Below are 26,299 nucleotides of genomic sequence, written 5' to 3' on the forward strand. Positions count from 1 at the left end.
TGATTCAGATAAGTGAAAGCATAGTTATTCTCCCTACCGGATTGACTATGCGGCTCAAGGAGAACCGCACGACAGCAGACCGCTGGTGTGCTGGTGTGCGACACACCGTCTCGTATTCCACAGGCTAAAAGTCGCGTCGCCACCCGTGTCCTCGAGCCGTTTCGTTGATCGCGCGACTTGGCTCCCGGAGATGGCGGTGCCCTGTCGCAGCTCTCAGTCATTTAAGAGGACGCCCTCGGGCTGGTCTGCGGTCAATGGGAAGGGCGGGGGCTGCGGGGGAACTGGTCGCTGCTTCAGCTTCCCTGCCTCCTTTCAGCTCTATCCAGCCGAGCTGGACCCGCTGCGGAAAGCAGCCACTGCTCCACCTATTGCTGCCTTACTGAATATTGTATCCCTGGCGATGGAGAAGACGTGCTCAGACTGGCGGGTGAGGGGACGGCGGGGGCGACTGGTAGCTGTCTCTGTTTCCTTGCCTCCCTCAAAGTGGCCGGGCTGCACAGGCTGCTGCGAACGCCAGCGGCTGCTCCACACAGTGTCGCCGTACTGAATGTTTAGAGTCCTAGCGAGGGAGCGGACGTGCTCGTGCCACGGGAGAGGGGACGGACAGGTTACTGATGGCTGGCTGCCTCAGCCTCCCTGCCTCCCTACATCCCTCGAAGTCGCCGCGCCGTCCTCGCCCCCGGAGAGGTGGTCGCTGCTCCACATAAGGCTGCCTTGCTGAAGGACTAAATTCCTAGCGACGGAGAAGACATACCCATGGCAAGCGAGGGGACGAAAGAGGGGCTGGTGGTCGCTCTCTCCCAACGCCCCTCCCAGGTGCAAGAGGTCGAGTTGTCGGGCCGCTGCGGCGGATGGCGTGCCACAGCTCCACGTAGTGCTGCGCATTGCCCAAACATGTGGAGCCATATGTACCCCTCCATCCTGCGCCAGTGCGTATTTGGTTGGCACTGGGAACGAGTCTCCGAGCACGTATGTAGACCAGGTTGCGACGGGCAGAGGCCAGAGTTTATCCAGAATGGCCAACTGACCGCAAGACTTCCGAAACAAACAAGCCTTTCGGAGCTGCGGCATGCCTCCCCCGCTCCCCCTCACTGGTCCCCTGCGAGCACGCGCCTTGGGCTTGCTCACAGCCAACGGCCAGCTGAAGCCTCGGCTCCACACGTCGGTGCGCCTCGTACAATAGCGTCGGGCACACGAGCTATATTGGGACGGAGCGGCCGTAGTCGGCGGCATGGGCGGCGTGTTGTTGGAGTGACGTCCCATTCCACCACCATGCTCTCACAATAATCCTCTCGCCTTTCGTCGCCTCGTCCCGGCGCACGATGAGACGGCCGACCCCCCGTCCGCCAACCAGTCCCATGCAACATGGACCTCGCCTCGGCTGTTCTCCACGTCCTCGGCGCACCGGATTGGCGAAGGGCCGCATGCCGGCGCGGTCGCTGGCTGGCTGGCCGACTCCGCGTGCCGGCATATGGCGACCAGGCACGCCTTGCTGTGACACGGCACGAGTTGTGCGTCGACGTCAGGACCACGCTATACAAACATGCCTTGTTGCTATCCATTCCTTGTCTCCCACTCTCTCGATAGATACACATCCTTTATCATTGATCTTTGATCTTATCCATCGCTTGGGTTGCGCAGCTGTGCTCGGATCGGATGGCAGTCCAGGCCAGGGCGGGTGGGGCCTCATGCCGAGATACCCCGTGAGATGGTTTCAAAACGAGATCTGGGTCAAGGTTGTGACGCGACGATGCTTACATAGCCGTCCAGTTGCTCGGCGGCGGGTCGCAGTGCGCGCTTTAGTGCTCCCCGGTCGCGTCGAAATGGCTCGTGACTTGGTCTTTCGTTGATGCTCGGCCATGCCACCCACCTGGCTGGGCTGGCTGGCCCAAGCCCGCGCCGCGCGACGCCACCCAGGACGCCACCCATGCACGCAACGGGGGCCCCCGGATTAACGGCCTTGGTCAATACCCGACAGACAAGTCTAACAACCACTAACAACCACCATCGTCTCGAGACATCAATCAACGACACGCACCCACGGCACGCACTCACGCATTGGGGAGGGCACGCACAAGACACTGTAGACTCGATTTATAGCCAGTGCAACTCCCTCGTCACTCCTTTCACTCTCCCATCTCGCACCCACAGTCACAATGCCGGGTCCCGATCACAAGCTCACCCCCGAGGAAGCCGACACTATCCTCGCCCTGTGCGACACGGTCGTCCCCTCCGTCTCAGTCAGCGACCTCATCGCCCGCGTGCCCGGCATCGACAAGGAGCTCGACCCGGAGACACTCGCCGCCTTTGCCGCCGAGAGGCCGTCCCAGAACGCAAAGTATGTCGACGAGGTCAACAATCTCCTTCCCTCGGTCCTGTCGCCGGAGAAGCTCGCCGAGCTTAAACAGGTAGCGTGGCTCCTGAGGTATGTTGGCGTCGTGCGCAGTCGGCTGACGTGGATAGGAGCAAGGTCGGCATGCTCGTCCTCTCGGGCGGCCTCACGCCGTTCCACGAGCGCTCGGTCGCCGACCGCGAGAAGCTCATGCTGAGCTGGAAGACGTCGCGCATCCCGGCCTTCCGCCAGATCTATGACACGTTCACCAAGCTCGGCGCGGGGCTGTACATGCGCAACTCGGCGCTCGGCCACGCGGCGATGCAGTACAACCCCAAGGAGCCGCCCGCGCCGGCCCAGGGGCACTTCCAGTTCCAGTTCGTCAAGCCCAGCGAACTCGACGGGGTAGCGTGGGACGCCGTGGTCGTCGGCTCGGGCAGCGGCGGCGGCGTTGTCGCCAAGCAGATGGCCGAGGCCGGCATGAAGGTGCTCATTGTCGAGCGCGGCCAGCACTTTGATCACGGCGAGGTGTACTCGGAGACGACGGCGCTCGAGTTTGCCTACGACAAGGCCGGTCTCGCGACCAACGACGCTGGCGACGTGGCCCTCATCCAAGGCAAGGTGTTTGGCGGCGGCAGTGCCGTCAACTGGGCTGCCAGTCTTCAGGTGGGCAGGGACAACGGGGATGAGCTCGGCTGACATCGACAGACCCCGGCCAAGGTGCGCGAGAACTGGGTCAAGACCTCGGGCATCAAGTACTTCCAGTCGCCCGAATTCCAGGACGACCTTGACAAGTGAGTCCTTCCGCCCCAATCCGCGGCTAATGTGTCTCAGCGTGTTTCAGCAGATGGGCGTGTCAGCCCCCACGCACAACACGCAGAACCAGATGCTGCTCGAAGGCGCGCGCCGTATGGGCTTTGCCCGTGCCGACGTTCCGCAGAACAACGGTGGCGGCGATCACGCGTGCGGTCACAACTGCGCCAACCTGTGCCGCTCGGGAGGCAAGAAGGGCGGCGTCCACTCTTGGCTCGTGGACGCTTCCAAGGCCGGTGCCAAGTTCATCACCGGTGCCGACGTGCGCCGCATTGACTTTGACAACAAGAAGGGTCGATCTGCCCGCGGCGTTGTCCTCCGCTTCAGCGACGGCACGGAGAAGTATGTCAAGACGCCCCGCGTGCTCGTCTGCGCGGGCAGCATCTTTTCGCCTGCGCTGCTCCTCCGCTCCAAGGTACCCAACTCGCGCATCGGCCAAGGCCTCTACCTGCACCCGACCAACTATGTGCACGCCATCTTTGACCACGCGACGCACCCAGTCGAGGGACAGATCCTGACCTCGGTCGTCGGCGAGTACGCCGACCTGGACGGGTCGGGCCACGGCGTGCGCATCGAGACTGGCTGCATGCAGCCCGTGCTGTGCATGTGTCTCCTGCAGTGGGCCAACGGCGCCGAGGCCAAAGCGCGCATGCTCAAGCACTCCAAGATGGTGGGCTGTATCGCGATTGCCCGCGACGCCAAGCCCGGCAAGGTTTCCATCGACAAGGCGGGCGAGCCGATTGTCGACTACACGGTCGCCAACGTGGACAACAAGAGCATCATCACGGGCACGATTGCCGCGGCCGAGTGCATGCGTGCCGTCGGCGCCAAGGAGGTGATTGTCGCTGGCCGCGGTGTTCCCCAATGGCGTGAGGGAGACGACTGGGAGGCCTGGATCCGCAAGGTCGCAGCGTCCACGCCCGGAGGCTACGGCAGCGCGCACCAGATGGGCTCGAACCGCATGGGCTCGAGCACGAGCAACGGCGCGTGCGACCCGACTGGGGCGGTGTATGGCGTCCGCGGCGTTTGGTGTGCCGACGCCTCGGTGCTCCCCAGCGCCTCTGGCGTCAACCCGATGGTGTCGACCATGGCTGTCGCGAGCAAGATTGGCCGCGGCGTCGTGCAGGCGTGGAGGGAGGGTCGTGTCGAGACCAAGGAGAGCAAGGCAAAGCTCTAGAAGCCGACGAAGCCGAGCCGGAGTCTGCCTGATACCAGCATACCCCAGGTAGGACCGGATTCCCCGCCGTGGTGCCTCGGTGGCCCAGGAGCTCTCTTGTCACCCTGTCCCCCCACTACTCCCCTCCCTCCCACTCTGTCCCTCACCCTTGTACCGCCTTGATAGTGGGTTTTACAGTCGCTTGTTGTGTTTGTCTCCCATGTGCCATCTGGGGTGCATGGGCTTTATGAAGTCTAGTTTGAATGTCGGCCGCTCGCGTGGAGCGGAGCGGGCGGAGGCCGCTGCGGCCTCGCTCCGGTCGGCTACGACATTTCGATCGATACGCGACACATGACGCTGGGCTTGACAACGGGACAACCCCCGGCTTGCGGCATCGGCTCGCTCCTCGACGTGCACGACACGGGACACGAAAGCAAGCAGTATAAATGAGCGCAATCACGCGCCTCCAGATCTTGGCACTGCACACTCATCGCACACATCCGCGCCCACGCTCACCATGGCATCCTCCATAGACAAGACGGCTGCCGACAAGCTCCGGAGTGACGACAGGGGCAACGATGACCGGTCACGGCGCATCCGTTATGCCGAACCCGTGTCCCCCGGAAACAAGGACACGCAAGACGACTCCAAGGACCGGTACGGCCAGTTCAAGCCCGGCTTTGAGGACAACCTGTGGGTCGTAGCCAAGCACATTGAAAAGCGGAACGCGCGGCTCGACAAGCTCGACGTGACGCCGAGCCCCGAGGTCGTGCGCAAGGTCGTCGCCAACATTCCCTACGACCTGCCCGGCGAGGGCGAGCTCGGCCACACGCTCAGCTACCTCATGGACCGGTTCCTCCCCGGCTGCCTGGGCGCGCAGAACGGCCCGCGGTACTTTGGCTTTGTGACGGGCGGCGTGACGCCCGCGGCGCAGCTCGCCGACATGCTCGTGACGAGCTACGACGAGAACGTGCAGGTCACGCTGCCCGACACGTCGGCGTCGACGGCGCTCGAGGACCGCGCGCTCGAGTGGGTGCTCGACCTGCTCCAGATCCCGCGGCACACGTACGGCGGGCGCACGATCACGACGGGCGCGACGGCGTCCAACGTGCTCGGGCTGGGTGAGTGCTGCGTCGTGGCACGAGCTGACGCGCAGCTTGCGCACGCGAGTTCCTGTACACGGCTTCGAGGGCCACACCAGACAACTACAGCTTTGCCGAGCGCGGCCCGCCCCCGCGCGCGCACCAGGACCCGCCGATCGTCATCCTCGCCATCGAGCCCCACTTCTCGATCCGCAAGGCCGCCGCGCTGGTGGGTATCGGCTCGCGCTCGTTCCCGCCCGTCAAGGCGAGCGCGTCCAACCCACTCGCGTTCGACCTCGACGACCTCGAGCGCCTGCTCAACCGCGAGGAGGGCGACCCGACCATGTCGATCGTGAGCTACGGCCTCGGCGAGGTCAACACTGGCGGGTTTGGCCGCGAGCTGCGCAAGGTCGCCGAGCTGTGCAAGAAGTACGGCGCCTGGCTGCACGTCGACGGCGCGTTTGGCGGGTTCGCCAACGCCGTGCCCGAGATGCGCCACCTCACCGACGGGATCGAGCTCGCCGACTCGTTGACATTGGATGGTGGGCGCCGGCGAGGGAGCGATTTGCTGACGCTGTCCCAGGCCACAAGTGGCTCAACATCCCGTACGACTGCGGCCTGTTCTTCACGCGCAGCTCGTCGTACCTCAAGGCGTTTCTCGGCCCGCCAGACGACCTGCGCCCGGCCTACCTCTCTTCCGGCCCGGACAGGGCGCAGAAGGATCCATACCCCCGCACGCACGAGGACATTCCGTCGCCGCTCTACGTCAACATCGAGAACTCGCGGCGGTTCCGCGCGTTGCCGCTGTTCGCGTCGCTCATGACGTACGGCTGGAAGTGGTACCGACGTGAGTGCTCGTCTTACTCGCCTGGCAGAGCTGACGCCCCAGACTGGTTCCGCATGAACGTCCACTTTGCGCGCCAGCTCGCAGAGTACATCAACGTCCACCCCTCGTACGAGCTCCTCAACCGCTCGCCGGGGTACACGGGCAACCAGGGGAACGAGGCGTACGCCGGCTGGACAGGGTACGACGCCAACGACCGGCGGGTGCCCATCATCCCGCTCAACATTGTCCTGTTCCGCGGCAGCGAGTCGTCGCCCTTCTTCTCGCCCGACAACGACAACGGCATCGTAAAGCTCATCGATATGATCAACGGCTCGCGCAAGCTGTACGTGTCGGGCACGCGCTACAGGGACCGCGGCGCCATCCGCATCGCCGTGAGCAACTTTAGGACAGAGTCCGAGGAAGATTTCAACATTGTCAAGGGTGTGCTGGAGCAGGCGGCGGGCATTCAAGTCGTGCCCGACACGGCGTCGCCGCGCAGGGCCAAGTAATAGTAGAAGTCGTGGGTGGTCACTAGTATAATGAATGCATGGAATGAGGTGCTCGATGTGTGTCTGCCGTGGCTGCCGTCGCCGTCGTCATCGCCGACGCCGCCGCCGCCACCGGTTCGGCCGACGCATCACGTGACTCGGATCTCGAGAATGAGTGACGACCCGCCAAGATGAAATCATCGTCGCCTCTCATCTCTCTGCACCTCTCTCACACACAAAATGGCAGCACACCCGCTCAAATCGTACTTTGGCCGCACGCTGGACGTGCTCAAGCGCAACACGGGCAAGGGTGGGTTCTGCAGCCGTCCTCAACTAACCCTAGTCCTGTCGATGGACGCGGCGCCCAACCCGCCGCCGCTCGCCCTCTTCTCGTTCGCGTCGAGCTCGTCGGCGCCGGCGACGCCAGTCGAGTCGTTCGCCCTCGGCTCCGACAACGACATTGGCGGGCTCTCGACCGCCGCGCTGACCCCCGTCCCCGACGCGGGCAGCGCCACACACGCCGCGTTCCACGGCACGCTGTCGACCGCCGTCCCTCCCCAGTTCGCGGGCCGCATCCGCACAGGCTACGCCGCGTTCCGTAACCGCTCCAGGCCGACCCTCTTCGGCGAAGATACGTGGGACCTCGAGCTCTTCACGCATCTCAAAGTCGAGGTCGCCTACCGCGGCTGGGACGGCTGGCGGGACAAGTGGGTCGTGAATGTGCAGACGGACGGGCCTGTCAAGTGAGTCGCGTTTGCGCCGCAGCTCCCCCTGACGCCAGGTCCGACCTCTTCCAGCACCGGCTCGACCTGCCGCCCTCCGCGCTGTCGACGGCCTCGCGCGCGCCCCTCGACCCGCTGCACGCCACCGGGCTGCAGTTCCACACGCTCTACCTCCCGCTCTCAGGCTTCGTGCTCACCAACTCGGGCCAGACGGCGCAGACGCAGATCGCGATGATGCGCCAGCGCGTGCGCACGCTCGGCTTTGCGCTGCTCGGCGGCGGGCGGAGCGACACCGCCGCGAGCGTGCAGGCCGCCCAGGAGGCAGAGAAGGGCCGCCGCGTCGCGGCCGGCGGGTGGGGCGTGCCCGGCCAGAACGAGGCCGCCGACCCCGAGCTCGAGGCGCTCATGGCGAGCGATAGGCCGGCGGCGGCCGCGCCCCTCCGCCCCGTCGCGGCCGCGGTTGGGGGCTACCACCGCGTCGGGTCCCGCGCCGCTGCGAGGGAAGTGACGGCCGAGGACGAGGACGGGGGCGAAGTCGAGGAGCTCGCCGGCCCGCAGACGGGATACTACGAGCTCAGCCTGCGCTCGGTTGAGGCGGTGCGGTACGACCCCGAGGCGGAGGAGTAGGCGTGGCATGCAGCATTTACTGATACGGGGGCTGCGGTGGTGTGACTGACTACGGCGTGTGGACTTGGCCCGACTCACAGCTCGCGCGGTCGGCCTGGCGTCGAGGTTGGGCCTGATGACGCTGCGTGCATCTACGCTTGCATGTCATCATCTACAAAGGTCTACGAACCGGCTCCGGGGTGGCGCACCGCACACTGCCACAAGGCCCACTGCTGCCCCAGCCCAACGCCCGCCCCACCGCCCAGCCTACTCAAACACCTCGGGCTCCCACCGCACACGGCGCAGCAGCCGCGTCATGTCCCGCACCGTGCTGCGCGCGTGCAGCCAGCGCGCATTATCGACGAGGAGCACGACGCCGGCGCGCATGTCGCCGAACGCGCGGCCGTCCTCCGCCGCGAGCGCGGCGTCGACCTCGGCCAGCGCCGCCTCCGCCTCTGGCGTGAGCCCGCGCATCATGTCGCGCCGCCAGCGGAGGCGCCCGTCGGGCGTGAGCACGCGGCCGCGCGTCGCGCGCGTGCCCTTGTCAAACTCGGCGGGCACGGCGAACTCGAACTCGTCGCGCTGGAGCGCTGCGCGTGCGCTTGCCGACAACGCCGCGAGCAGATCCGGCACAGCGAGCAGGCGGAGCTGGCCGCCGCGGAAGCGGTCCGCCCGCACGACGTGCAGCCCGAAGAAGCGGGGCGGCGCGGCCTCGAAGCTGCAGTCCGTGTGCCAGGGGAAGACTTGCGTGCCGTGCGAGCGCGCCCCGCTCGCCGCCGACGGCGTCACGTCCCACAGCGCGCCGTGCGCCGAGCTGTGCGGCAGCGGGGAGCCGAGGGCGCTCGCGAGCGCGAGGAGGTGGGCCGAGGTCGGGTCCTCGGCGGGGAGGTGGAGGATCGCGAGGCCGTGGGAGGCGAGCGCGGCGCGGACGGCGGACAGCTCGGCGTCGTCTGGCGCGGTGACGGCGGTGGCGGGGACGCGGATATGCGCCGTCGCCGGGGCGACGAGCCGAGGGGTAGGCCGGAGTGGGAGCGTCAGGCTGCAGGGCACGCCGGCGTCCGTCGCGCCGACGACGGCCGTCCCGTTCGTGCTGATGGCGATCACGTCGCTGTCGTTCGTGCGGAACGTCGACGTGCCGAGCAGGGTGCGGCCCACGACCATGAACGTGCCTACGACGGGCCAGCTCACGCGTCGGGGCGTGGCGCCGGCCCGCGCGCGGTCGTGCACGACGAGGTCGACCCGCCGAGAGGGGTAGTAGCGCTGCAGGATGTGGCCCCCGGCCTTGATCAGGCGCGCCCACTCGTCCTCGGGCGCGTCCTTGCCGAACACCATGCCCGCGCCCTTGCCGCTCTGGGCGAGCTTGAGCGTCCACTCTGCGCGGGTGGCGGGGTCCGCGGCTGCGGCGTACGCTGCGTCTCCGGGCGCGTAAGTCTCCGCCAGGCCGTTGCGCAGCGCGTCGGCCTGGCGCACGTCGATGACGCCCGCGCCGAGGAGGGAGGGCAGCTCGCGCCGGATGACTCCGAGCAGCCGCTTATCGTGCACGAGGTAGATGGTGCGCAGGTTGTTGTGGCACACTTGCCCGAGGGCGAGCAGCACGTCCTCGTCCAGCGCCTCAAGCTCGCGCTGGTGCAGCTGCAGCCAGACCTGGTCGAGCAGCGCCCCTTTCGCGTCCGTGAGGCGCCCGTCGGCGACGCGCAGCTCGGCGGGGCGCACGACCCGCGCGGTGGGGTGCGTGGAGAGGTACAGCGCGAGCCCGTACACCCTGTTCGGGCCGCACTCCGCGTCAGCGACGACGGCGATCGGGCGCGCGGGGTCGGTGAGCGCGTCGAACGCGGCCAGCACGTCGCGCTGCGGTCAGCGCCGTCTGGGACAGCCATACTCACCCCCGGGAGGATAGTGCTGCCGTACCCCGGCGGCACGAGCCCCGCCGCGCCCACCGCGTCGTCGTGCATCAGCGCGTGCATGAACCCATTGAACGGGAAGCGCGCGTTGATCTCGCACACGCGCAGCGGGGCGTCGGCCTCGGGGATGAGGTAGTCGGGCCGGATGGATCCGAGCGTGAACTCCCGCGTGGCGTCGAGCGCGGCAAGGACGCGCGCAATCTTGGGCGGGAGGGGGATGGCGGCGGCCCGCTCGGGCGAGGAGAACCACCCGCGCACGAGGTGCACCAGCGCCGGGTGGAGCGCGGCCCAGAGGTCGAAGAGCTCGGCCACGCGGCCGGGGGGCACGTACAGCGCGTACGGGGACATGGCTGACGCCTCCCACTCGATGTCGGGGTGCGCTTGCGCGCGGTACGCTGCCAGCTGGGCGGCGTGCGCTGCGAAGGCTGAGTCGGCGTCGGGGGGGACGAGGTGCGTGTAGTCTGGTGGCATGGTCGACTTTTTGGGTGGTTTGCCACTCGGGCCCGCTGGCACTCGGCCTTTTATCGCCACGATCGGGTCGATCCCTGCAAGCCTGCTTGCCACGTCTCGCCAGCTCCACGTTCCAGGCCACGTCTGGATCGCTCCCCGCTCGCTCTCCATGTGTGCTGCGGAGCCGTGCACTCCACTCTCTCGCTTGCATGACTCGCTGCTCCCGGGTCCGTGCTGAGTCGGCCGGTTATGAGGCAAGCAGGCAAGCACCCCGTGCCTGCCCGGGAGGTGGCGGTGGTGCCTTGGTGGCGACGGATCTGTGCGCTGATAAAAGCCACTGACACGATGGCGAGCGCGACGACTTTGGTATCCCCCCATCAGTCACCCATGTCGACGTGGCCGCCGCCCCCTCCGCTCCGCACCCTCGACGACATCCTCGCCGCGGCGGCCTCGCACCCGGTGTACGCGCCGCTGCTCGACGGCGAGGCTGCCCCTCCCCCGCTGGCGGCGTTTCCGCTGCTCACAAAGGCCCACCTCATCGCAACCGTCCCGCCGCTGCTCGCGCCGCCGCACCTCACGTCGACGTACCTCTCCCCCACGGGCGGCACGCGCACCGGCCCGCGGCCCCTCTTCGTCCCGACCGACACGAGCGACAACCGCAAGCAGCGATACCTGTACGCCGCCCTGCTGCGCGCGACGCGCACCCTCGGCGAAAGCTCGGTCGTGCTCAACCTGCACGGCGGCGCGCCCATGTACCGCAGCGGCGACCTCACGTCGTCCATGATCGACCTGGCGGGCGGTACCGAGCTCGCCGCGGGGATCCACGCGACGCCGGCCGAGGCGCTGGGGTACGCGCGCCAGTTTGGCGCCGACACCGTCTTCGCGGCGGGGAGCAGGCTCGTCGCGCTCGCCACGTGGGCCGACACGCACCCCGCCTCGGCGCACACGTTCCACACGGCCCTGTTCACGTCCGAGCCCCTCTCGCAGAAGCAGGAGGCGTTCGTGCGCCGCGCGCTGGGCGTGCGCGCCATCGGAAGCGTGTACGGCAGCGCTGAGTGCGGCCCGGTGGCTGTCGCTCCCCCGTGCGCCGAGCCGGGAGGGGAGGCGCGCACCTTCGTCGTCGACCGTAGTATGTTCGTCGTCGAGATCGTGCGGGACGGCGAGGTGCTCGCGTCGAGTGTGGACCCGAGGCCCGCGGCGCACGCTGTCGGCGAGGTCGTGCTCACGTCGCTCGTGCGCTACCGCAACCCGATTGTGCGGTACCGGACCGGTGACTACGGCGTCATCCGTGCGGACGAAAACCCCGACTGGGTCAGCGTCGAGCTGCATGGGCGCGACAAGGACCTCTACTTCCAGGTCGCGACGGAGTACATCGACGTCGCGACCGTCGAGAAGGTCATGGCGCGCTACGCCGTGCTCCAGTGGCAGGTGGTGCTGGGCGCGGGTGAGAGCGTCGAGTTCCGCGCCGTGTTCGACGGCGAGGGCGGCCCCGTGCAGGAGCGCGCCGACGCCGTAAAGGCCGAGATCTGCGATCATATCCTCGGACACGATATCCCCGTTGCCGTCCTTGCCGTGGGGTACGACCAGCTCGAGAAGGGCAGCATGGCGCGCAAGGTACGCAAGATTGTAGACAACCGCTAGTAGTGTTAGGTAGTGAGTGGTTTAGCCACCGGTGTCAGCCAGACCCAAACCTCTATGAATCCATGTGCCCGTACAAGCCCCCAGCGGCGTCTATGCAGTCCACAACCTCCACAACCTCCACAACCTCCACAACCTCCACAACCTCCACAACCTCGCTCAACCCTAGTGCGCGACGTAGCGGTCAATCTCCTCCCACCCGGAGCCGGCCTCGGTCTGGAGCTCGGCAAGCAGGTCGTCGTACACGGCCCACCACCACGAGTGGAGGATGTCGTAGTCTGTCTTGCTGGGCTGCGGCGGGGCCGAGTGCACCGCCTCGAGGAGCGCGGCGGGGAGTGGGCGGCGGACGCCCTCGGCGGGCGAGCGCGGCGGTGTTGGGAGCACGGAGCGTACTGGCAGCCCAGCGGGGCGCTTGACCCACGGCTTCTCGAGGCTGCGCTGTCAGCTGATGCTCGTCGCCACAGGATGCCAGCTCACATGAAGTGCAGGAGGCGGACCTCGCCGTCGTCCCAGATGTTCTGGTGCACCGCACGCTCCGTCTTGAGCGAGTTGGTCCACCACGGCAGCACTCGCCACTTGCCCTTGAACACCTCGGCGAGCACGTCCTGGTCGGGGAACTGGGCCTCGGCGATTGTCGGCGACGTGTCGAGGTGGTTGAGGAGCGTGTCCATCAGCTCGCGCGAGGGGTGGAGCACCACGACGCCCGAGTTGAGCAGGTGGCTCGTCCGGGGACCGTCCAGCGCCGGCTGGGGGACGTTGTCGATCGTCGTCGGGCGGGGCTGGTGCGAGAGCGCGCAGTTGGCCGGAACCCTGCCGTCAGCCTCGGCCGCTGGCCGCCACTCACCAGTCCTCGGGGTAGTGGGCAAACTTGAAGGGGTTGCACGCGCACACGGGCGCGGCCGCGATCCAGTCCTTGCCGAGCTCGATGTCGAACAGCTCGTCCATGCCGCGCAGGAAGATGGTGTCGGCGTCGATGAGGATCAGGCGCTCGAACTGGTCCAGCCCAAACACCTGGAGCTTGGTCCACGTGTCGTGGAAGCGGTGGTGCTTGTCCCCAAAGCCCGAGTGCGTGCCCTCTGCCGGGGCCAGGTGCTCGATGTCAATGACCTCGAGCCCGCGCTTGCGGACGATGGCGCGCGCCGACTCGGGGAGCGCGTCGGTCGCCAGCACGACGAGCGGGTACGACGACACGCTCACGAGGGTGCGGTGCAGCGCGAGGAGGCCTGGGGGGCTTGTTAGCTTGTGTTCCGTGCGCTGCGCATTCCTGGCTGGCCGGGCCGCAGTCGCCGGTTTGGGGGACGCGCCTCCACTCCGCTCCACTCACCTGGGAGGTAGGTCGGCCTCGTCACGAGCGCGGCCCACGCCTTGCGGCCTCCTGGCGCCACTGGTGCTGGTGATGCTGCTGGCGATGCCATGGTGGGCGGGACTGTGCAATGGGGGAAAAAGTCAGACTTGGAAACGTTTATGATCAATCATCGGGCCGATGGGCTGCCAAGGACCTGACTGTTCTTGTTGCCATCACACCATCGCACACACAGCACAAACATTTTGTTTCCGTCCGGCGTGTGTCATTTAATCGGACACAGCCGATGCAAGTGGCACGAGCCGATAGACGGCGCGGCTGAGTACGAGCGGGTGAGGACAACGGCGCGACGACAAGGGCAGCGGAGACGACATGCTTGGATGAGGACAAGGTCACAGGACGGGTGCAGCCGTGTCAACGACACACGGGGCTCGAGATGAAAGAGTGAGGGGCAGGCACGTGGGAGGTAGTAAGCGAACCGGCCGAAGCCGGCATCATCTTCGTCCCGCGGCAGTCACCTCCTGCCGCTCCTCGACACCACAGCCTCCTCATGCACGCAAAAACGAGCGTTCTCGCTGCCTTCTACCCGAATCGAACGGGTGACCTTTCCATAGCATGTCCATACTAGTGGAAAATTCTAGCCACTGAACTAAGAAGGCAAGTGGACGGACGCCGACGCCGCGCCGAAGGCGACGCCGTCGAGCCGCTGCTCTCTGCCTGCCCCACACGGGCTCGAACCGTGGACCTCGGAGTTGTCGTCGAATGATAACAGCTCCACGCGCTAGCCAACTGAGCCATAGGGCAGATTGATGTCTTGAACGAGGGTCGGTCGCTTACGAGGCGGGACAGGGTCGCCCCCCGGACCCTGGGGCCGGGGTCGCTTCGGGCGGACTTTCCGGGCTGCATTCCGGCGTGCATGCACAACAGCAGGGGCTCTCTCTGCGCGGTATCTGGGTCGCTGGCCCGTACTTCGGGACAGGCCAGCAATGAGTTGTTGGCACTGGAACGGGCATTGTACCGCCACAAAGCCACAATACACCTTCCTTCATCTCCAACCCACATTGTGCACCGCTGGTAGGATCGCACAACAGACAGATAACGAGATGCCATACGCTTGACTCGCATGCTGAAAGCGGAAGGCTGTGGGACACGATGGCTCCGAGACGCGTCCTTTGGGTCCCGGATCGGCGCCACAACCTCCACTCTGCGCCACTAAAAATTTGACCACCTCGCACCATCCTCCCTCGTCGCCCTTCTCCTCGCCGTCTTCTTCCAACCGCGCAGGCAAAAGATGAAGCCTAGTATGGGGCTCGAACCCATGACATTTTGATGTCTTAGTAGTAAGAGTCAAACTATCTACCGACTGATATAACCAGGCGTGTGGCATTCTCCGCCAGGGAGTCGAACCCTGCTCTACCGCGATGATTTCTCAATGTCTCTCGAATGAGAGGCGGTTATACTAACCGATATACTAGCGAAGAGAACTGCCTGACCTCTGGCGGGATCGAACCGCCGACCTCATGCGTAACGCTATCGAGTGTTAAGCATGCGCTCTAACCAGCTGAGCTAAGTGGCCTTGGATGTTGAAGGGGAGAGGCGGACGGATCTGAGCGCGGCAGGACCCTGGGTGCGAGAGTGTCGCGGCCCTGAGGTATGGTCGCATGCTCCAGGTGCAGTCGGGGCTCGCTGGGATGTACTCCAGTCGAGGGAGCTGGAAATCCTTGCTGCAGAAGGTGGTGCAGGAAGATTGAAGCCAGTGAGCATCGTTTCCCAGATGCGTGTCGGAAGTGCCACAAATGTTCGGTTCATGACGCGGTTCCTTCCCCAACGTGCCACTTTATCAGATTAGCTTTGGTCTGTCATTCCCGAAGCCTGACCTTTCCCTCAGGTGTGGCCTTGACCGAGCTAGCGGAAGCCGTGCCCTCCGCCGGGGACCTTGGTCTCGGTCGCCTCGTTCAGCAGGAGCCGACACGGGCGTCATCGTAGTCGGGAACCTCACCGGTCTCAGGACCGAGAAGGAGGACACCTTTGAGCCGCAGGGGAGCTCACTGGAGGGGTAGTCGTTCTTGCTGACGTGCCTCGGGCCTCAGGCCCTCGATGACCTCGCCATGAGTTGCCACTCTGCGCGCTCCAGGCCCGGCCACAGTCGAGCCACAGTCGAGCTGTTGCCTGCTGCCACTGGGACCAGAGGGTAGGCGAGTGCAAGTCGGTGACAATGTGCACGTGAGTAGCCTTGGATGGGTGGCGGCGACCAAGGCTGCAGACAACACGAGGCCGCGAGCCAGAAGCGCCGCCGTGGCGGGAAGGACGTGGCAAGCAGCACGCTGCTCGAGGCACTCACCACACGCACGAATAGGCTCACCCGACAGTGCCGAGCGCGAGGCACGCGCCGCACCAAACCCAGTCGAGATCGAGAGTGGCTGAAACCGCACACCAACGGCGCGGCGGCTGTCGTCGCGACCTGAAGATCGGCGCCGAGAAGCAATGGAACAATGTGCGACTGGGTCGAGGGTTTGGGGCGGGCGTGTACTCGGCGCGGGAGTGTGCTCGGCGCACGCGTGCGAGGGCTGATCTCGCCGAGAGTTTGGGGTGTCGCAGGTCGCAGATCGGTGCGAGCTAGCTTCGGGCGAGGGGCTGCGTCCCCCCGCCAGCCGGCACACGTTATCCACGCGACAGCGACACCGATGGAGGGGCAGCAACACCTCGCAAGAATGTGCACGGTGGGGCAGAGCTGGGCGAGCCCAGGCCCAAAGGACCGCGGGCGGCTCGAGCGGGAAGATCGGGTGCGTGGCGCGTCGTGGCGCGTGCGTGTGGCGCTCGGCTTGCACGCGGCGAAGTTAGGTCAAGTGCGGCATGTAGCTTTTGCAGCATCGAGTGCGAGCGTGCCGTCGTGCTGTCGTGCTCGATCGAGGGCGAGCCGAGCAGCGTTACGTCCGCCTGGCATGCCTTTGCGTCGCTGCCCGATGGACCGAAGACGGCGCTCGCTGGGACAGCTCTCGTCCGAGACACCTCGCGGCGCGTCCCACTCTTGCGTGGTGTGGTGCGAGGAGCGCCCTCCCTGCGCCGCGGCGAGGGCACAGACCCAGTAAAGGAGCAAGCATACCCCAGGATGCCTCGCGGCGTGCAGCACCCGCGGCACACGTCGAGCCTTATTGCTTTTACAGGGAGGCTTGGGCCACGGCACGGGCGGGCGGCACGACACGAGGAGGTGCGGCGGCGCACGGTGCGCCGAGACGTCCACAACCAGCACGCACGCCGTCCGTGGGCCGCTTCCGCGGCACACGGCAAGCCACGAGCACCCACTTTTTCCTTGCCTTCCATGAGTGCTGGCTGGGACACGCAGCGGACACGAGGGCAGCGCAGCGCAGCAGCAGCAGCCCGCCCTCGCCTCGCGTCACGGACAGGCTTGTGCACGCACACACAACACGCACGCTGCAGGATCAATGCAGCACACTCTCGCCCCTTTGATTGTCGTCGACGCACGTCGCATGCCTGTCAAGTTGCCTGTCGTCTTGTTTGCGCCGTTCAACCATCACTGACTGGGGGTATAAGTTTGCGAGTCTGCTCGCTTTCCACGTTCTGTTCTACACTCCACTACTGCACTCCACTTCCAACCTCGAGTTGGACGAGCCACCGCCTTCCTCAACGCCTCGCTCTTCCTTCCCTACCCCCTCTCCAACCCCCAACACCCGAACCACGTCGCACTATGTCTCTCTCGCACACGTACACCACCTGGATCACCGAGCTTCTTAACGAGGACGGCTACGGCAACCTCCTTGATGGCACACCGACCTCCGCCGCGCAAATGGACCACGCGCGTAGTCGCGTCCTGGCGGTTATCTCAGACCTCCCCCGCCCCTCTCTGGTCTCTGAACAGGTCTTCCAAAACATCGCGTTCTGGACCCGTTACGCCACGTTTCGGGAAATGCATGATGATATCATTCAGTGGCTGGACACGGTCGACACTGTAAGTGGGCGTGTCAGTCAACATGTGTAGTAGTGCTGACACTGGACCACAGTCGGCCAGTTCATCACTCCCATCATGGGAGACCTACCAGTCCTCGCCGTATGGCGGGTACTCGCATGACCCATACGGCAGTGGTTGGTACTAAGCGACGACTCGTCGCTGTACCAGGCCGCGCGCGCCTAGCAGCTTCGCGCGGCCACAACAACAACACGGTGCGTGGGGAGCGCCCACGTGCCCATCAAAAGTAGACACTCGTGTCTTCATTAGACTCAGAATCAGTTGGGCTTTGTAGTTCTCTCTGTAATGCACATACAATAACAAGTACACTCATACCTACCGTGCACACAAAAGCAAGGCAGCTCGAGCACACAACAAGACAGTCACCGGGCGACACTGGTGCGAGGACATCCAGCGCGGTCAGTGCTCGTGTAGACTTGGGCCAGGCCCAAAACAAAGCGCCGACATGGTCAGTGCTCGTCTTTGACCACCCCTTCCTCCAACGCGTCGTCGGTCACGCTTGGTGGCGCCTCCCCGTTTGCTCCGACGTCCGATGGTCCGATCGGGGCATCCTCGTACCCAATCTCCACCTTGGGCCCGCCATCCCCCTCCATGAAGGCGTAGGAAACCTCCTTGCGCCCCGCAGGGTTGACGTTCTGCCTCGAGGGGCAGATCCGCTCCTGCCCGAGGAGGCAAATGTCGCAGCGGGGTCCAACAGGAAGGCAAATGGTCTGACCAAAGCCAACAAGGAGAGGGTTGACTGGCTTGTGAAGTGGCGGAGGCAACCAAGACTCGAGATTGACCCTGCCGTTAGCATCTGCTCCACAAAGCCAGCCCACCTCGTCTCCTCTGGCGTCTTGGTCGGCGGCTTGTGCCACTTGAGCCGGTTGGTGATACGGTGGACGTGCACGTCGACCCCGATACCCGCGTTGCTGATACTGTCAGCCACAGAGAGGGCCCGCACGTACATGTCCCAACACGCCTGGAGGGCCAGGAACCCCATCTTTGGGCCGACGCCCTTAAGCTCCACCAACTCCTCGATCGATTGCGGCACATCCCCCGCGTCGTCGCCTGGCCGTTGGAGGAGCCTTTTGGCCGCGGCTTGGATGTACTCTGTCTTTCGGCGCCAGAACCCAACCTTGTTGATTGCGTTGGCCACTGTGTCTTCTGGCGCAGCAGCGAGCGACTCGGCTGACAAGCCCCCAGGGAGCGCCTCGTGCAAGTTGATGACAGCCTGCGAGGTTACTGCGTCCTTGGTCTGCGAAGACAGCATGAGCGAGATGAGGATGTGGAAGCGGAGCGTCTGGCATCAGCGTGGCATAAGAGCATCTTTGCTCACCTTTGGATCCAAACCCTCCATGGTTCGTGGTCGTTCGCAGCCCATAGTGTCGACCGGTGCGTCGATGCCCGCTCGCATCTTCTCGATGAGCTGGTATTGTTCGTACCATCTTGCTGGTTCGGGATGAGCCTTCGAACGCGCAGGGAGTGGCTGGCCTTGCTTCTTCTCCTTCTTAGCGGCAGCCACTTCTCCCTTGGCCACCTTGACGAGGGGCTCGTCTTCGTCCTCGGCCTTGGCCTTGGCGTGTTTGACGGGGCTGAGCGGTTCGTCCTTGGGCTCGATCTTGGCCCGCTTGCGGGGACTTGGGGCTGTGTACGCGTACGCCGAGAGGCCGAGTTTCGAGGAAGATGCAGAGGCAGGCTCAGCCTCGCGCGTCGTTGAGCGTGTCGATCTCCTCAGTGAAGTGAATGCGCCACTGGCTGGCTCGGGCTTGACTTCGGAGATGAGCGATACGCGACTGTCCGCCTTGGAGCGAGAGGCGCGGAGGGTACCCGTCATCGTGCGGGCAAAGTGTTGGTTCAGGTAGCGTGTCCTGAGTATCCTGGTGCGTTGCGCTCGTCGCAGAGCTGGATATGAGGATGAGTGAAGGAGCGAAATGGAGAAAGGTTGTGTGGTCGAGATGGACGCGTCTCTTGTCCAGTCACCTTGTCGTCATTGAAAGTCACTTTCCCACGGTGGATTCTCAAAAGTTGACAGCCGCAATGTTGATGGTCTCGCGACCGATCCACCTTCGACACTGTGCATCTCTCTCCACGCATCGCAGCTCATCATCGACAGCATGAGCTCAGCATTCAACCTCTTGACCGCAGGAGCACGGTTTGACCGCTCTCGCTTCTCCAAGGACATTGACCTCTTCAACGTGGGTCGCCTTCCACCGTGATTGCGCTAACCCGCCAGAAGAAGGAGTCGTCCAAGAAGGGCAAGGGCAAGGCCAAGGAGGCTGCACTCCCGGCCTCGCTCAACTTTTTCGGCGACAATGCAGCCTCGAAGCCCGCCGCCGTCGAATCCGACTCAGAATCGGAGTCAGACGCCTCGTCCTCGTCTACGCCGATCCCAGCACCACCACAACAGAAGATCACGCTGACCGGCCCGGACCCGCTACCGACCTCGCTCACGACCGACCTCGCCTCGCTCTTCCGCTCGACACCAGACGCACCACTACGCAAGCCGCTCCTCCGTGCGCTCGCCGACGCCAACATCCACGGCCTGTGGGGCGTGCAGTGTGCGGTTGGCGGCTCGCTCCTCGAGGGCAATGATACAATGTGCATTGCACCCACGGGTTCGGGAAAGACGCTGTCCTACCTCCTCCCCACTCTCGTCGCCCTTGGACAGCCAGCGCGGAAGCTCGGAACGGGGCTGGGTATCCGCTCAATCGTGCTCGTCCCGACTCACGACCTCGCGGTCCAGATCCACGGCGTACTCAAGGCCATCACCGCACGCGGAAAGTGGAGGTGCATTGTCCTGTCCAAGGCTACCCAGAAGGCGGTGTGCGACTCTGCGCCGGGTGAGGCGACGAGTGACGAGGATGACGACGAGGCTGAGGGAAGCGATGCGGAGAGCGAGGACGGCGACGGCCACCTCGGCGTGGATGTGCTCATTGCTACCCCCGAGCGGTTGCACCAGCTCATCGAGACCAAGAAGATCTCGCTTGCTCAGTAAGCTGAGGCGTCCGTTTCCAGCTGACATGCAGGACGAAACACATCATTCTCGACGAGTCGGACCGCCTGCTCTCCCCAGACTTCAGGCCACAGGTTGTCCCCATCGTTGGCGCGTGCACCAACCCCGGGATTCAGAAATGTCTCCTCTCGGCAACCATGCCTGCTGGAGCGGAGGAGCTTGCCCGCCGCTGGCTCAAGGACGGCGGTGTGCGTGTCGTTGTTGGAGTCAAGGACTCGGCCGTGACAACTGTCGACCAGTCGCTGCTCTACACGGGCTCGGAAGCCGGCAAGATCCTCGCGCTCCAGAATCTCGTCAAGGAGGGAGGCCTCCCCTACCCTTCGCTCATCTTCGTGCAGTCGATTGAGCGTGCGGACGAACTCTCGAAGCAGCTCGTGATGGACGGTGTGCGGGCCGAAGCTGTCCACTCGTCAAGGAGCAAGACGAAGCGCGACGCGGCGATCGCCGCGTTCCGTGAGGGTTCGGTCTGGGTGCTCGTCGTGACTGAGGTGCTCGCTCGCGGCATGGACTTCCGCGGCGTCAAGGTGGTCATCAACTACGACTTCCCCCAGACGGTCCAGTCGTACATCCACCGCATTGGACGAACAGGTCGCGCCGGCCGCCCAGGCAAGGCGATCACCTTCTTCTCCACCGAGGACGGCCCCTACCTCCGCACCATCGCCAACGTACTCCGTGCCAGTGGCTGCCCTGTGCCCGAGTACGCGCTCAGCATGCCCAAGCCCAGCAAGAACCTCAAGCGAAAGCTCGCCAAGGCGCCGGTCAAGCGCAAGGCTGTCGGTGGTGGCGGACGCGACGTGGCGAAGGAGATGGGCAAGAAGAAGCGCGAGATGATCGAGGCGAGCAAGCGGAGGAAGATCAAGGAGGCCAAGGAGGCGGCTGAGGGCAAGGGGGAGTAGGCGGAGGGATCTCGGGAACTACACTGTATGCATTGACCTTGTTTGCGCTGTGTTAGATGGCGAACTGAGCGACGATCGTCCAGGAAGTGCCTGGAATCACTCAGATTGTGCAAGCAGCCTGGTTCTACTCGTCGACTGTGTGCCGTCTGAGAGCAACGAGGAGGGACAGTCTCGTGTAGTGTAAGAGTATGACATGAAGGACGTCAAGGCAAGCAGCCTCAGTGATGGGGGAGTCAGTGATGGAGTTAGTGGGTGCAACTCTGACGAAGGTGGCGGGTGGCAGGCACACACCCTGAAGCCGAGGAAGCCGAGCCCGCAGCAGCAAGTTGGCAACGCCGAGCGCCGAGCCTCGCGCCGAGCCTCGGCGTCCTCGGCGCGGGCAAGCGACGGCCGACGCTGCTACAGTTACCGCGCGGCGCTCTGCCGCGGCTGTGAGGGCGGCCGAAGACAAGGAGCTCGGTAGCGTCGTAGCGGCTCGCTATGGCGGCTGATTCAGAGGCTGCGTCGTCGCAGTCACCGCCGGTATTTTGGGCCAATGACGCAGGGTGCGAATCACATGGCCGAGGTGTCGACCGACGCAGGTTTGCATCGGGCAGAGCGAGCTGCTGGCCATGGTGAGACGTGCATGGTGGTGGTTGAGGAGGAGTGAAGAAGAGGATAGACGTGAACGTGTCGTGTGTGGGTGGACGCGACGCGACGCGTGGAAGGCACACATTCCCACATTGCTGGGCGAGATAGCCGCGTCGGGCCATCGCACCCGCCTGCGCGCGATATCACCTTTCGGGCGACCGCGCCCGTCGGCATCTCCTCCCACCGCCTCAGCAAGACGGGTGGGATCGCCCGAAAGATGCTCGCGTCCGAGGAGCGCGCTTGTGCGTGCTTTGGGAGCGCACAGCGCCAAGCACAGAGGACGTCATGGCAGTCCTCCCCCTCGACCGCCGGCCAACTGCCGCCGGCCGGTCCCCGCCACCCGACCGCTCGCTGTGCTCGATAACGCGCGCGTCGGGCAGCTTTCGGCCGGTTATGAAGAGTTCTGACAAACGCGCGCGTGTCTATTCGCTGCTCGATGTAACTTCGAGCCCGTTCTCCCCGTCAGCCACCACGTCGACTGCCTCTTGTCGGGCATCGCGATCCGAATGAAACCTCGCTGGTCTCGATAACGCGCGTGTTGGGCAGCTTTCGGCCGGTTAGGAGGGATTCTGACAAATGCGCGTATGTCTATTCGCTGCTCGAGGCAACATCCTGCTTGTCCTCGACGTCAGCCACCACGTCGACCGCGTCTCGTCGGTCAGCGCGGTCCGAATGAGAGCTCGCTGGTCTCGATAACGCGCGTGCCAGGCATCTTTCGGCCGTCAACGAGGGATTCTGACAAACGCGCGCGCGTCTACTCGCTGCTCGAGGCCACGTCGCGCTCCTCCTCGTCGTCTACCTCCGCGTCGACTGCCTCTTGTCGGTCGTCGCGATCCGAACGAGGGCTCGCTGTCCTCGATAACGCGCTCGTCGGGCAGCGTTCGGCCGTCGACGATGGATTCTGACAAACGCGCGCGCGTCTACTCGCTGTCCTCGAGGAGACGTCTTCGCTCGTCGGGTCCGTCGTCGAGCGATACCACGCTCGCGCACGTCGATAACGCGCCTCTTCGGCCCGTCGCACATTATCTTTTGACAAATACCTCTTGTCCTACTCGCTGTTGAGGGCCCGGCCGAAGAGAACACCAGGAGAGCAGGCCTCATCGTCGTCCGAAAGTATTATCGGTGTGGAAGACGTCGTCGAAGTCGGCCGACGCACATTAGATGACAAATACCGCGCCCCCCATTGGCCTCTGATTTCGCTTGTTCGCCCATCTTCCTCTGCATCGGGTTCGAAAGCCCGAAAGAATTCCAAGGATCGCGCCCAGGAATGCTCTCGGCGAGCTCGATAACTTCGATTGCGTGTGCGGTGGGCATAGGTCGGCCGACGGGGGCTTGGATTACGATTTGCCCGGCGGCCATTGGCGGATGATAACGCCCAGGCATGCCGAGATCTTGGCCCATACCGCAGTGCTGCCAAGGCTGCTGCATATTCACGCTACTACTGTGCACGTTCGGATCGTGTTCATTCATGGCCTTGCTTACTGCCAAGATTGTCGGGTGGGCGAGCCCGAAATGCGAGCTGCGGTGGGGTTTGAATTGCCGGCGGCAGTCGCCGGTCGTTTGAAAGAAAGATGGTTTGCCCGCTTGTGGCGGCAAGCGAGACGAACGTGTCGTACTTCCCTCCTTCCCGCTTGTGCCCAACACGACGCAGCGCGCGCAACGCTGGTGCAGGTTGCGTATCCTTCGGCCGGCACGATGCGACGAGCTCTCCCAATGAGCAGAGCGAGCGCACGGTCGCGCGCGACGACGCACGCCACGTCGCAGAATCGTCGAAGGTATTGCCTGCCACACGATTGGCCCGGTTGATAACGCCATGGCCACGTCGATCTTCAAATTGCCCCTTGCATCGCGTCACAGTCCATCGCTCGCTCGCGGCCGAAGCTGGCTGCCAGTCATCGCTCGTGGATCTTTCGGGTCGGGTGCCCCGGGGGGCTGAGCATTCCAGAACTTGACGATTGCGACGTTGGCCATTGGCGGACTCGTCGGGCGACATGTCGAGCCCGATCCCACGCACATTCCTCGACTTGACGATTGTGACGCCGGCGATTGGCGGACTGCGTCGGTCGACGGGCTCATCGCGTTCCCCGACGGACGCGCGCCGCGCGCGTCATGCAGGCACGGGCGGGCGGGCGTGATCGTCGCTCTGTGTGCGGCCGAGCATGTCGAGGATGAGATTGGAGTTGGTTCACCTGTGCGAGTCCGAAGGGGTCAGCGTCGGGCTCGTGGGTCGGGTCGCGGGTCCGACCACGACCTGGCGGGCGAAGTTCCATGTCTATTCGAGCGGCAGGGGTTCCTGGGCGTGGGGAGGGAACGGGAGTAAGAGAGGGTGGGGGGGAAGACATAGTGATTGAGTGAGGTAGAGAGCTGAGGAGTGGGAAGGGGTGAGAAAGAGTGAGAGGAAGTGGCGAGGTGAGAGGGGCGAGAGAGAAGAAGTGGGAAGAGGTGATACTGTTAAGTAGAGCCAGCCCGGGGCTGGGGAAGGGTGGCGAAGGCGAAGGCGAGGGGGAAAACGAGCACTGTATCGTGTGTGGGTGCCATCTCTGCTCACGAGGAGTGTGTGTGTGTGTGTGTGTGAGGTGGCGGGAGGGCGTGTGTTCATCTCACTCCGCCCATCCGGCAAGAAGATGACGATCGGAGGTGGTGCAAGGGCGTGGGTTCCTCCTCTGCCATTCCAGTTGATGCCTCAGGACGAGGATGACAATGAGAGAAGGCTACGGGCTGTCGAGGTCGTCTCCTGGAGGAGGCCCTCGGTAGCACCCGCTGTGTACATCTGTATAGCGATGTCTCTACATAGTAAGCCCATCGGTTTATGTGCCACTGAACGACGTCCCACCTCGCGCCTCGCGCACTGCTCTTGCCACCGTTCTAGCCACTGCTACCATACATGCTTGGGCGGGCGGAACACCTACACTGCGAGGATGGTGGCACCGGCCTTGAGAGTCGGGCGGCTCGCGCCTCATCATCATCCCCGCCGTATGTGATCCGCCACTGCTGTCCCCATCCCCTATTCTAAGCTCCATCCTCGCTATCTCCCTCCCCCCCGCCCTCCATACCATACCCGTACCCCCCATCATAGTCGGCATCACCATGGTCCTCCAACGTCGCCAGCTCCCAGTCCACGCCGTCTGCCTCATCGCCACCGCGACCCGGCCCGTCTTCATACGACAACCGGTCCGTGGCAAGGCGGTACAGCTCGTGCGAGCCAAGCAATGTCTTCTTCTCCGAGTTCTTGGACTGCACGGCCACCGCGGCGAGGTACGGCGCCAGCGCCTCCTCGGTGTCGACGTCGTCGGCGGTGCGCCTCGCCCAGCGGAAGTACGTCTCGCCCGGCCTCCCAGGGGCCGCGTTGCACCAGAGCAGAAAGCGCGCGATATACCGCCTCATGTACTCCTCCCAGGCAGCCCCACCAGCGTCGGGGATCGAGGCGTCGCAATACCACCCCCTCGGGAAGACGTCGAGCGCGACGAACGTGAGCCGCGCGCGCGGCACTGCGCCCGCGACGCTCTTCACGAGCGAGTGCAGCACGCCGAGCGGCTTGTGGTTGTTGGGCCGGTGGTCGATGTACTCGAACATGTCGAACGCGAACACCAGGTCGGTGAGGTGCGGCAGGCGCGCGAGCTCGGTCCCGACGGCGAAGCTGCTGTTCCCGTGGTCCCACTCCATCGTGCGCATGTCGACGCAGTACACGATCACCCTAGTGCTGAGGGGCACGCGCACCGGCCACAGCGCCCACACGGCGTGCTCCCCCCGGTCGACAGGCGGGCCAGTGTACCCCGTCGTCGAGTTGTACCACGAGCTGCCGTCCGAGAAGGCGCGGTGCTCCTCCCCGAGGCCCGAGATCTCCTCGTAGTTGTACAGGTCGATCGTGCCCTCGTCGAAGGTGCTGAAGCCGAGGACGGTCGTGACGCTCGCCCAGTCGAACGCGTCGCCGTCGGCCTTGAGCACGCGCACCGTCGTGGCATGCGCCACGGCCCGGGCCATGGCCGCGCGCTGCTCCCCGTCCGGGTCCCCATCCTCGTCCGAGAACACGTCGTCCACGACTCGGCAGTACCGAGCCAGCCGGCGCACGCACAGCGCGCGCGCGTCCGCGCCGCCCAGCCAGTCCAAGCCAGGGATCTGCACCTCGCCATCCTCGTACTCGTCGCAGATCTCAAAGAAGGGCAGGAGAATGCCGCCGCGCGCGTGCACCGCGACGTGCGCGTACAGCCTGGCCCGGAGCGCCTCGCGCAGCGCGGTGCACGTGTCCAGCAGGGCCTGGTACGTCGCGTTCTCCTCTTCGCGCGGGGTGTAGCTCGTCGCGGCGGCCAGGTGGTCGAGCACGAGGTCCCAGATGTGCGGGTACTGCGCGGGGTCGAGGGACGGGCCGGCGCGCGGCCTTGGGCGTGCGTCCATGGTGGGTGGTGGTGGAGGAGGTCGGCGCGGCACTTCGGCTTAAGTAGTCCCGCATCCTCGTCATCCGCGGGCTCGACGAAACGA

General features: G+C 64.9%; 10 protein-coding genes and 5 non-coding genes across 15 annotated transcripts; 6 read left to right on the forward strand and 9 right to left on the reverse strand.

Moving 5' to 3' along the window:
- Positions 1-2,156: 2,156 nt before the first annotated feature.
- Q8F55_003549 (uncharacterized protein) lies at positions 2,157-4,322 on the forward strand (the record flags this gene model as incomplete). The annotated part of the gene is made up of 4 exons (XM_069352090.1): positions 2,157-2,425; positions 2,464-2,998; positions 3,041-3,126; positions 3,167-4,322. 4 exons carry the CDS (start codon positions 2,157-2,159, stop codon positions 4,320-4,322), a joined length of 2,046 nt encoding a protein of 681 aa, XP_069209508.1.
- A 496-nt stretch (positions 4,323-4,818) lies between these two features.
- Q8F55_003550 (uncharacterized protein) lies at positions 4,819-6,718 on the forward strand (the record flags this gene model as incomplete). The annotated part of the gene is made up of 4 exons (XM_069352091.1): positions 4,819-5,422; positions 5,458-5,925; positions 5,967-6,230; positions 6,273-6,718. 4 exons carry the CDS (start codon positions 4,819-4,821, stop codon positions 6,716-6,718), a joined length of 1,782 nt encoding a protein of 593 aa, XP_069209509.1.
- A 219-nt stretch (positions 6,719-6,937) lies between these two features.
- Positions 6,938-8,046, forward strand: Q8F55_003551 (uncharacterized protein; the record flags this gene model as incomplete). Its single annotated transcript, XM_069352092.1, has 3 exons — positions 6,938-7,007; positions 7,041-7,440; positions 7,479-8,046. 3 exons carry the CDS (start codon positions 6,938-6,940, stop codon positions 8,044-8,046), a joined length of 1,038 nt encoding a protein of 345 aa, XP_069209510.1.
- Positions 8,047-8,292: 246 nt separating this feature from the next.
- Q8F55_003552 (uncharacterized protein) lies at positions 8,293-10,397 on the reverse strand (the record flags this gene model as incomplete). The annotated part of the gene is made up of 2 exons (XM_069352093.1): positions 8,293-9,873; positions 9,909-10,397. The coding sequence occupies 2 exons, from the start codon at positions 10,395-10,397 to the stop codon at positions 8,293-8,295; spliced, it is 2,070 nt and encodes a 689-aa protein (XP_069209511.1).
- A 366-nt stretch (positions 10,398-10,763) lies between these two features.
- Positions 10,764-12,017, forward strand: Q8F55_003553 (uncharacterized protein; the record flags this gene model as incomplete). The annotated part of the gene is made up of 1 exon (XM_069352094.1): positions 10,764-12,017. One exon carries the CDS (start codon positions 10,764-10,766, stop codon positions 12,015-12,017), a length of 1,254 nt encoding a protein of 417 aa, XP_069209512.1.
- A 162-nt stretch (positions 12,018-12,179) lies between these two features.
- Q8F55_003554 (uncharacterized protein) lies at positions 12,180-13,429 on the reverse strand (the record flags this gene model as incomplete). The annotated part of the gene is made up of 4 exons (XM_069352095.1): positions 12,180-12,447; positions 12,492-12,824; positions 12,859-13,237; positions 13,339-13,429. The coding sequence occupies 4 exons, from the start codon at positions 13,427-13,429 to the stop codon at positions 12,180-12,182; spliced, it is 1,071 nt and encodes a 356-aa protein (XP_069209513.1).
- Positions 13,430-13,893: 464 nt separating this feature from the next.
- Q8F55_003555 lies at positions 13,894-13,976 on the reverse strand. The gene has a single exon. It is a non-coding gene; the product is annotated as a tRNA-Thr (tRNA).
- Positions 13,977-14,034: 58 nt separating this feature from the next.
- Positions 14,035-14,121, reverse strand: Q8F55_003556. Its single transcript has one exon. It is a non-coding gene; the product is annotated as a tRNA-Asn (tRNA).
- Positions 14,122-14,612: 491 nt separating this feature from the next.
- Positions 14,613-14,695, reverse strand: Q8F55_003557. Its single transcript has one exon. It is a non-coding gene; the product is annotated as a tRNA-Lys (tRNA).
- Positions 14,696-14,703: 8 nt separating this feature from the next.
- Positions 14,704-14,798, reverse strand: Q8F55_003558. Its single transcript has one exon. It is a non-coding gene; the product is annotated as a tRNA-Glu (tRNA).
- Positions 14,799-14,806: 8 nt separating this feature from the next.
- Q8F55_003559 lies at positions 14,807-14,893 on the reverse strand. Its single transcript has one exon. It is a non-coding gene; the product is annotated as a tRNA-Val (tRNA).
- Positions 14,894-17,023: 2,130 nt separating this feature from the next.
- Q8F55_003560 (uncharacterized protein) lies at positions 17,024-17,429 on the forward strand (the record flags this gene model as incomplete). The annotated part of the gene is made up of 2 exons (XM_069352096.1): positions 17,024-17,284; positions 17,337-17,429. The coding sequence occupies 2 exons, from the start codon at positions 17,024-17,026 to the stop codon at positions 17,427-17,429; spliced, it is 354 nt and encodes a 117-aa protein (XP_069209514.1).
- A 322-nt stretch (positions 17,430-17,751) lies between these two features.
- NTH1_1 (alpha,alpha-trehalase nth1) lies at positions 17,752-19,118 on the reverse strand (the record flags this gene model as incomplete). The annotated part of the gene is made up of 4 exons (XM_069352097.1): positions 17,752-18,085; positions 18,121-18,213; positions 18,250-18,584; positions 18,621-19,118. 4 exons carry the CDS (start codon positions 19,116-19,118, stop codon positions 17,752-17,754), a joined length of 1,260 nt encoding a protein of 419 aa, XP_069209515.1.
- A 280-nt stretch (positions 19,119-19,398) lies between these two features.
- Positions 19,399-21,193, forward strand: ROK1 (RNA-dependent ATPase rok1; the record flags this gene model as incomplete). The annotated part of the gene is made up of 3 exons (XM_069352098.1): positions 19,399-19,479; positions 19,518-20,275; positions 20,311-21,193. 3 exons carry the CDS (start codon positions 19,399-19,401, stop codon positions 21,191-21,193), a joined length of 1,722 nt encoding a protein of 573 aa, XP_069209516.1.
- A 3,639-nt stretch (positions 21,194-24,832) lies between these two features.
- Q8F55_003563 (uncharacterized protein) lies at positions 24,833-26,215 on the reverse strand (the record flags this gene model as incomplete). The annotated part of the gene is made up of 1 exon (XM_069352099.1): positions 24,833-26,215. The coding sequence occupies one exon, from the start codon at positions 26,213-26,215 to the stop codon at positions 24,833-24,835; it is 1,383 nt and encodes a 460-aa protein (XP_069209517.1).
- Between the last annotated feature and the right edge of the window lie 84 nt (positions 26,216-26,299).

This window comes from Vanrija albida, assembly GCF_041260175.1.
Source record: "Vanrija albida strain AlHP1 chromosome Unknown contig_3, whole genome shotgun sequence".
Classification (NCBI taxonomy): Eukaryota; Fungi; Basidiomycota; class Tremellomycetes; order Trichosporonales; family Trichosporonaceae; genus Vanrija; species Vanrija albida.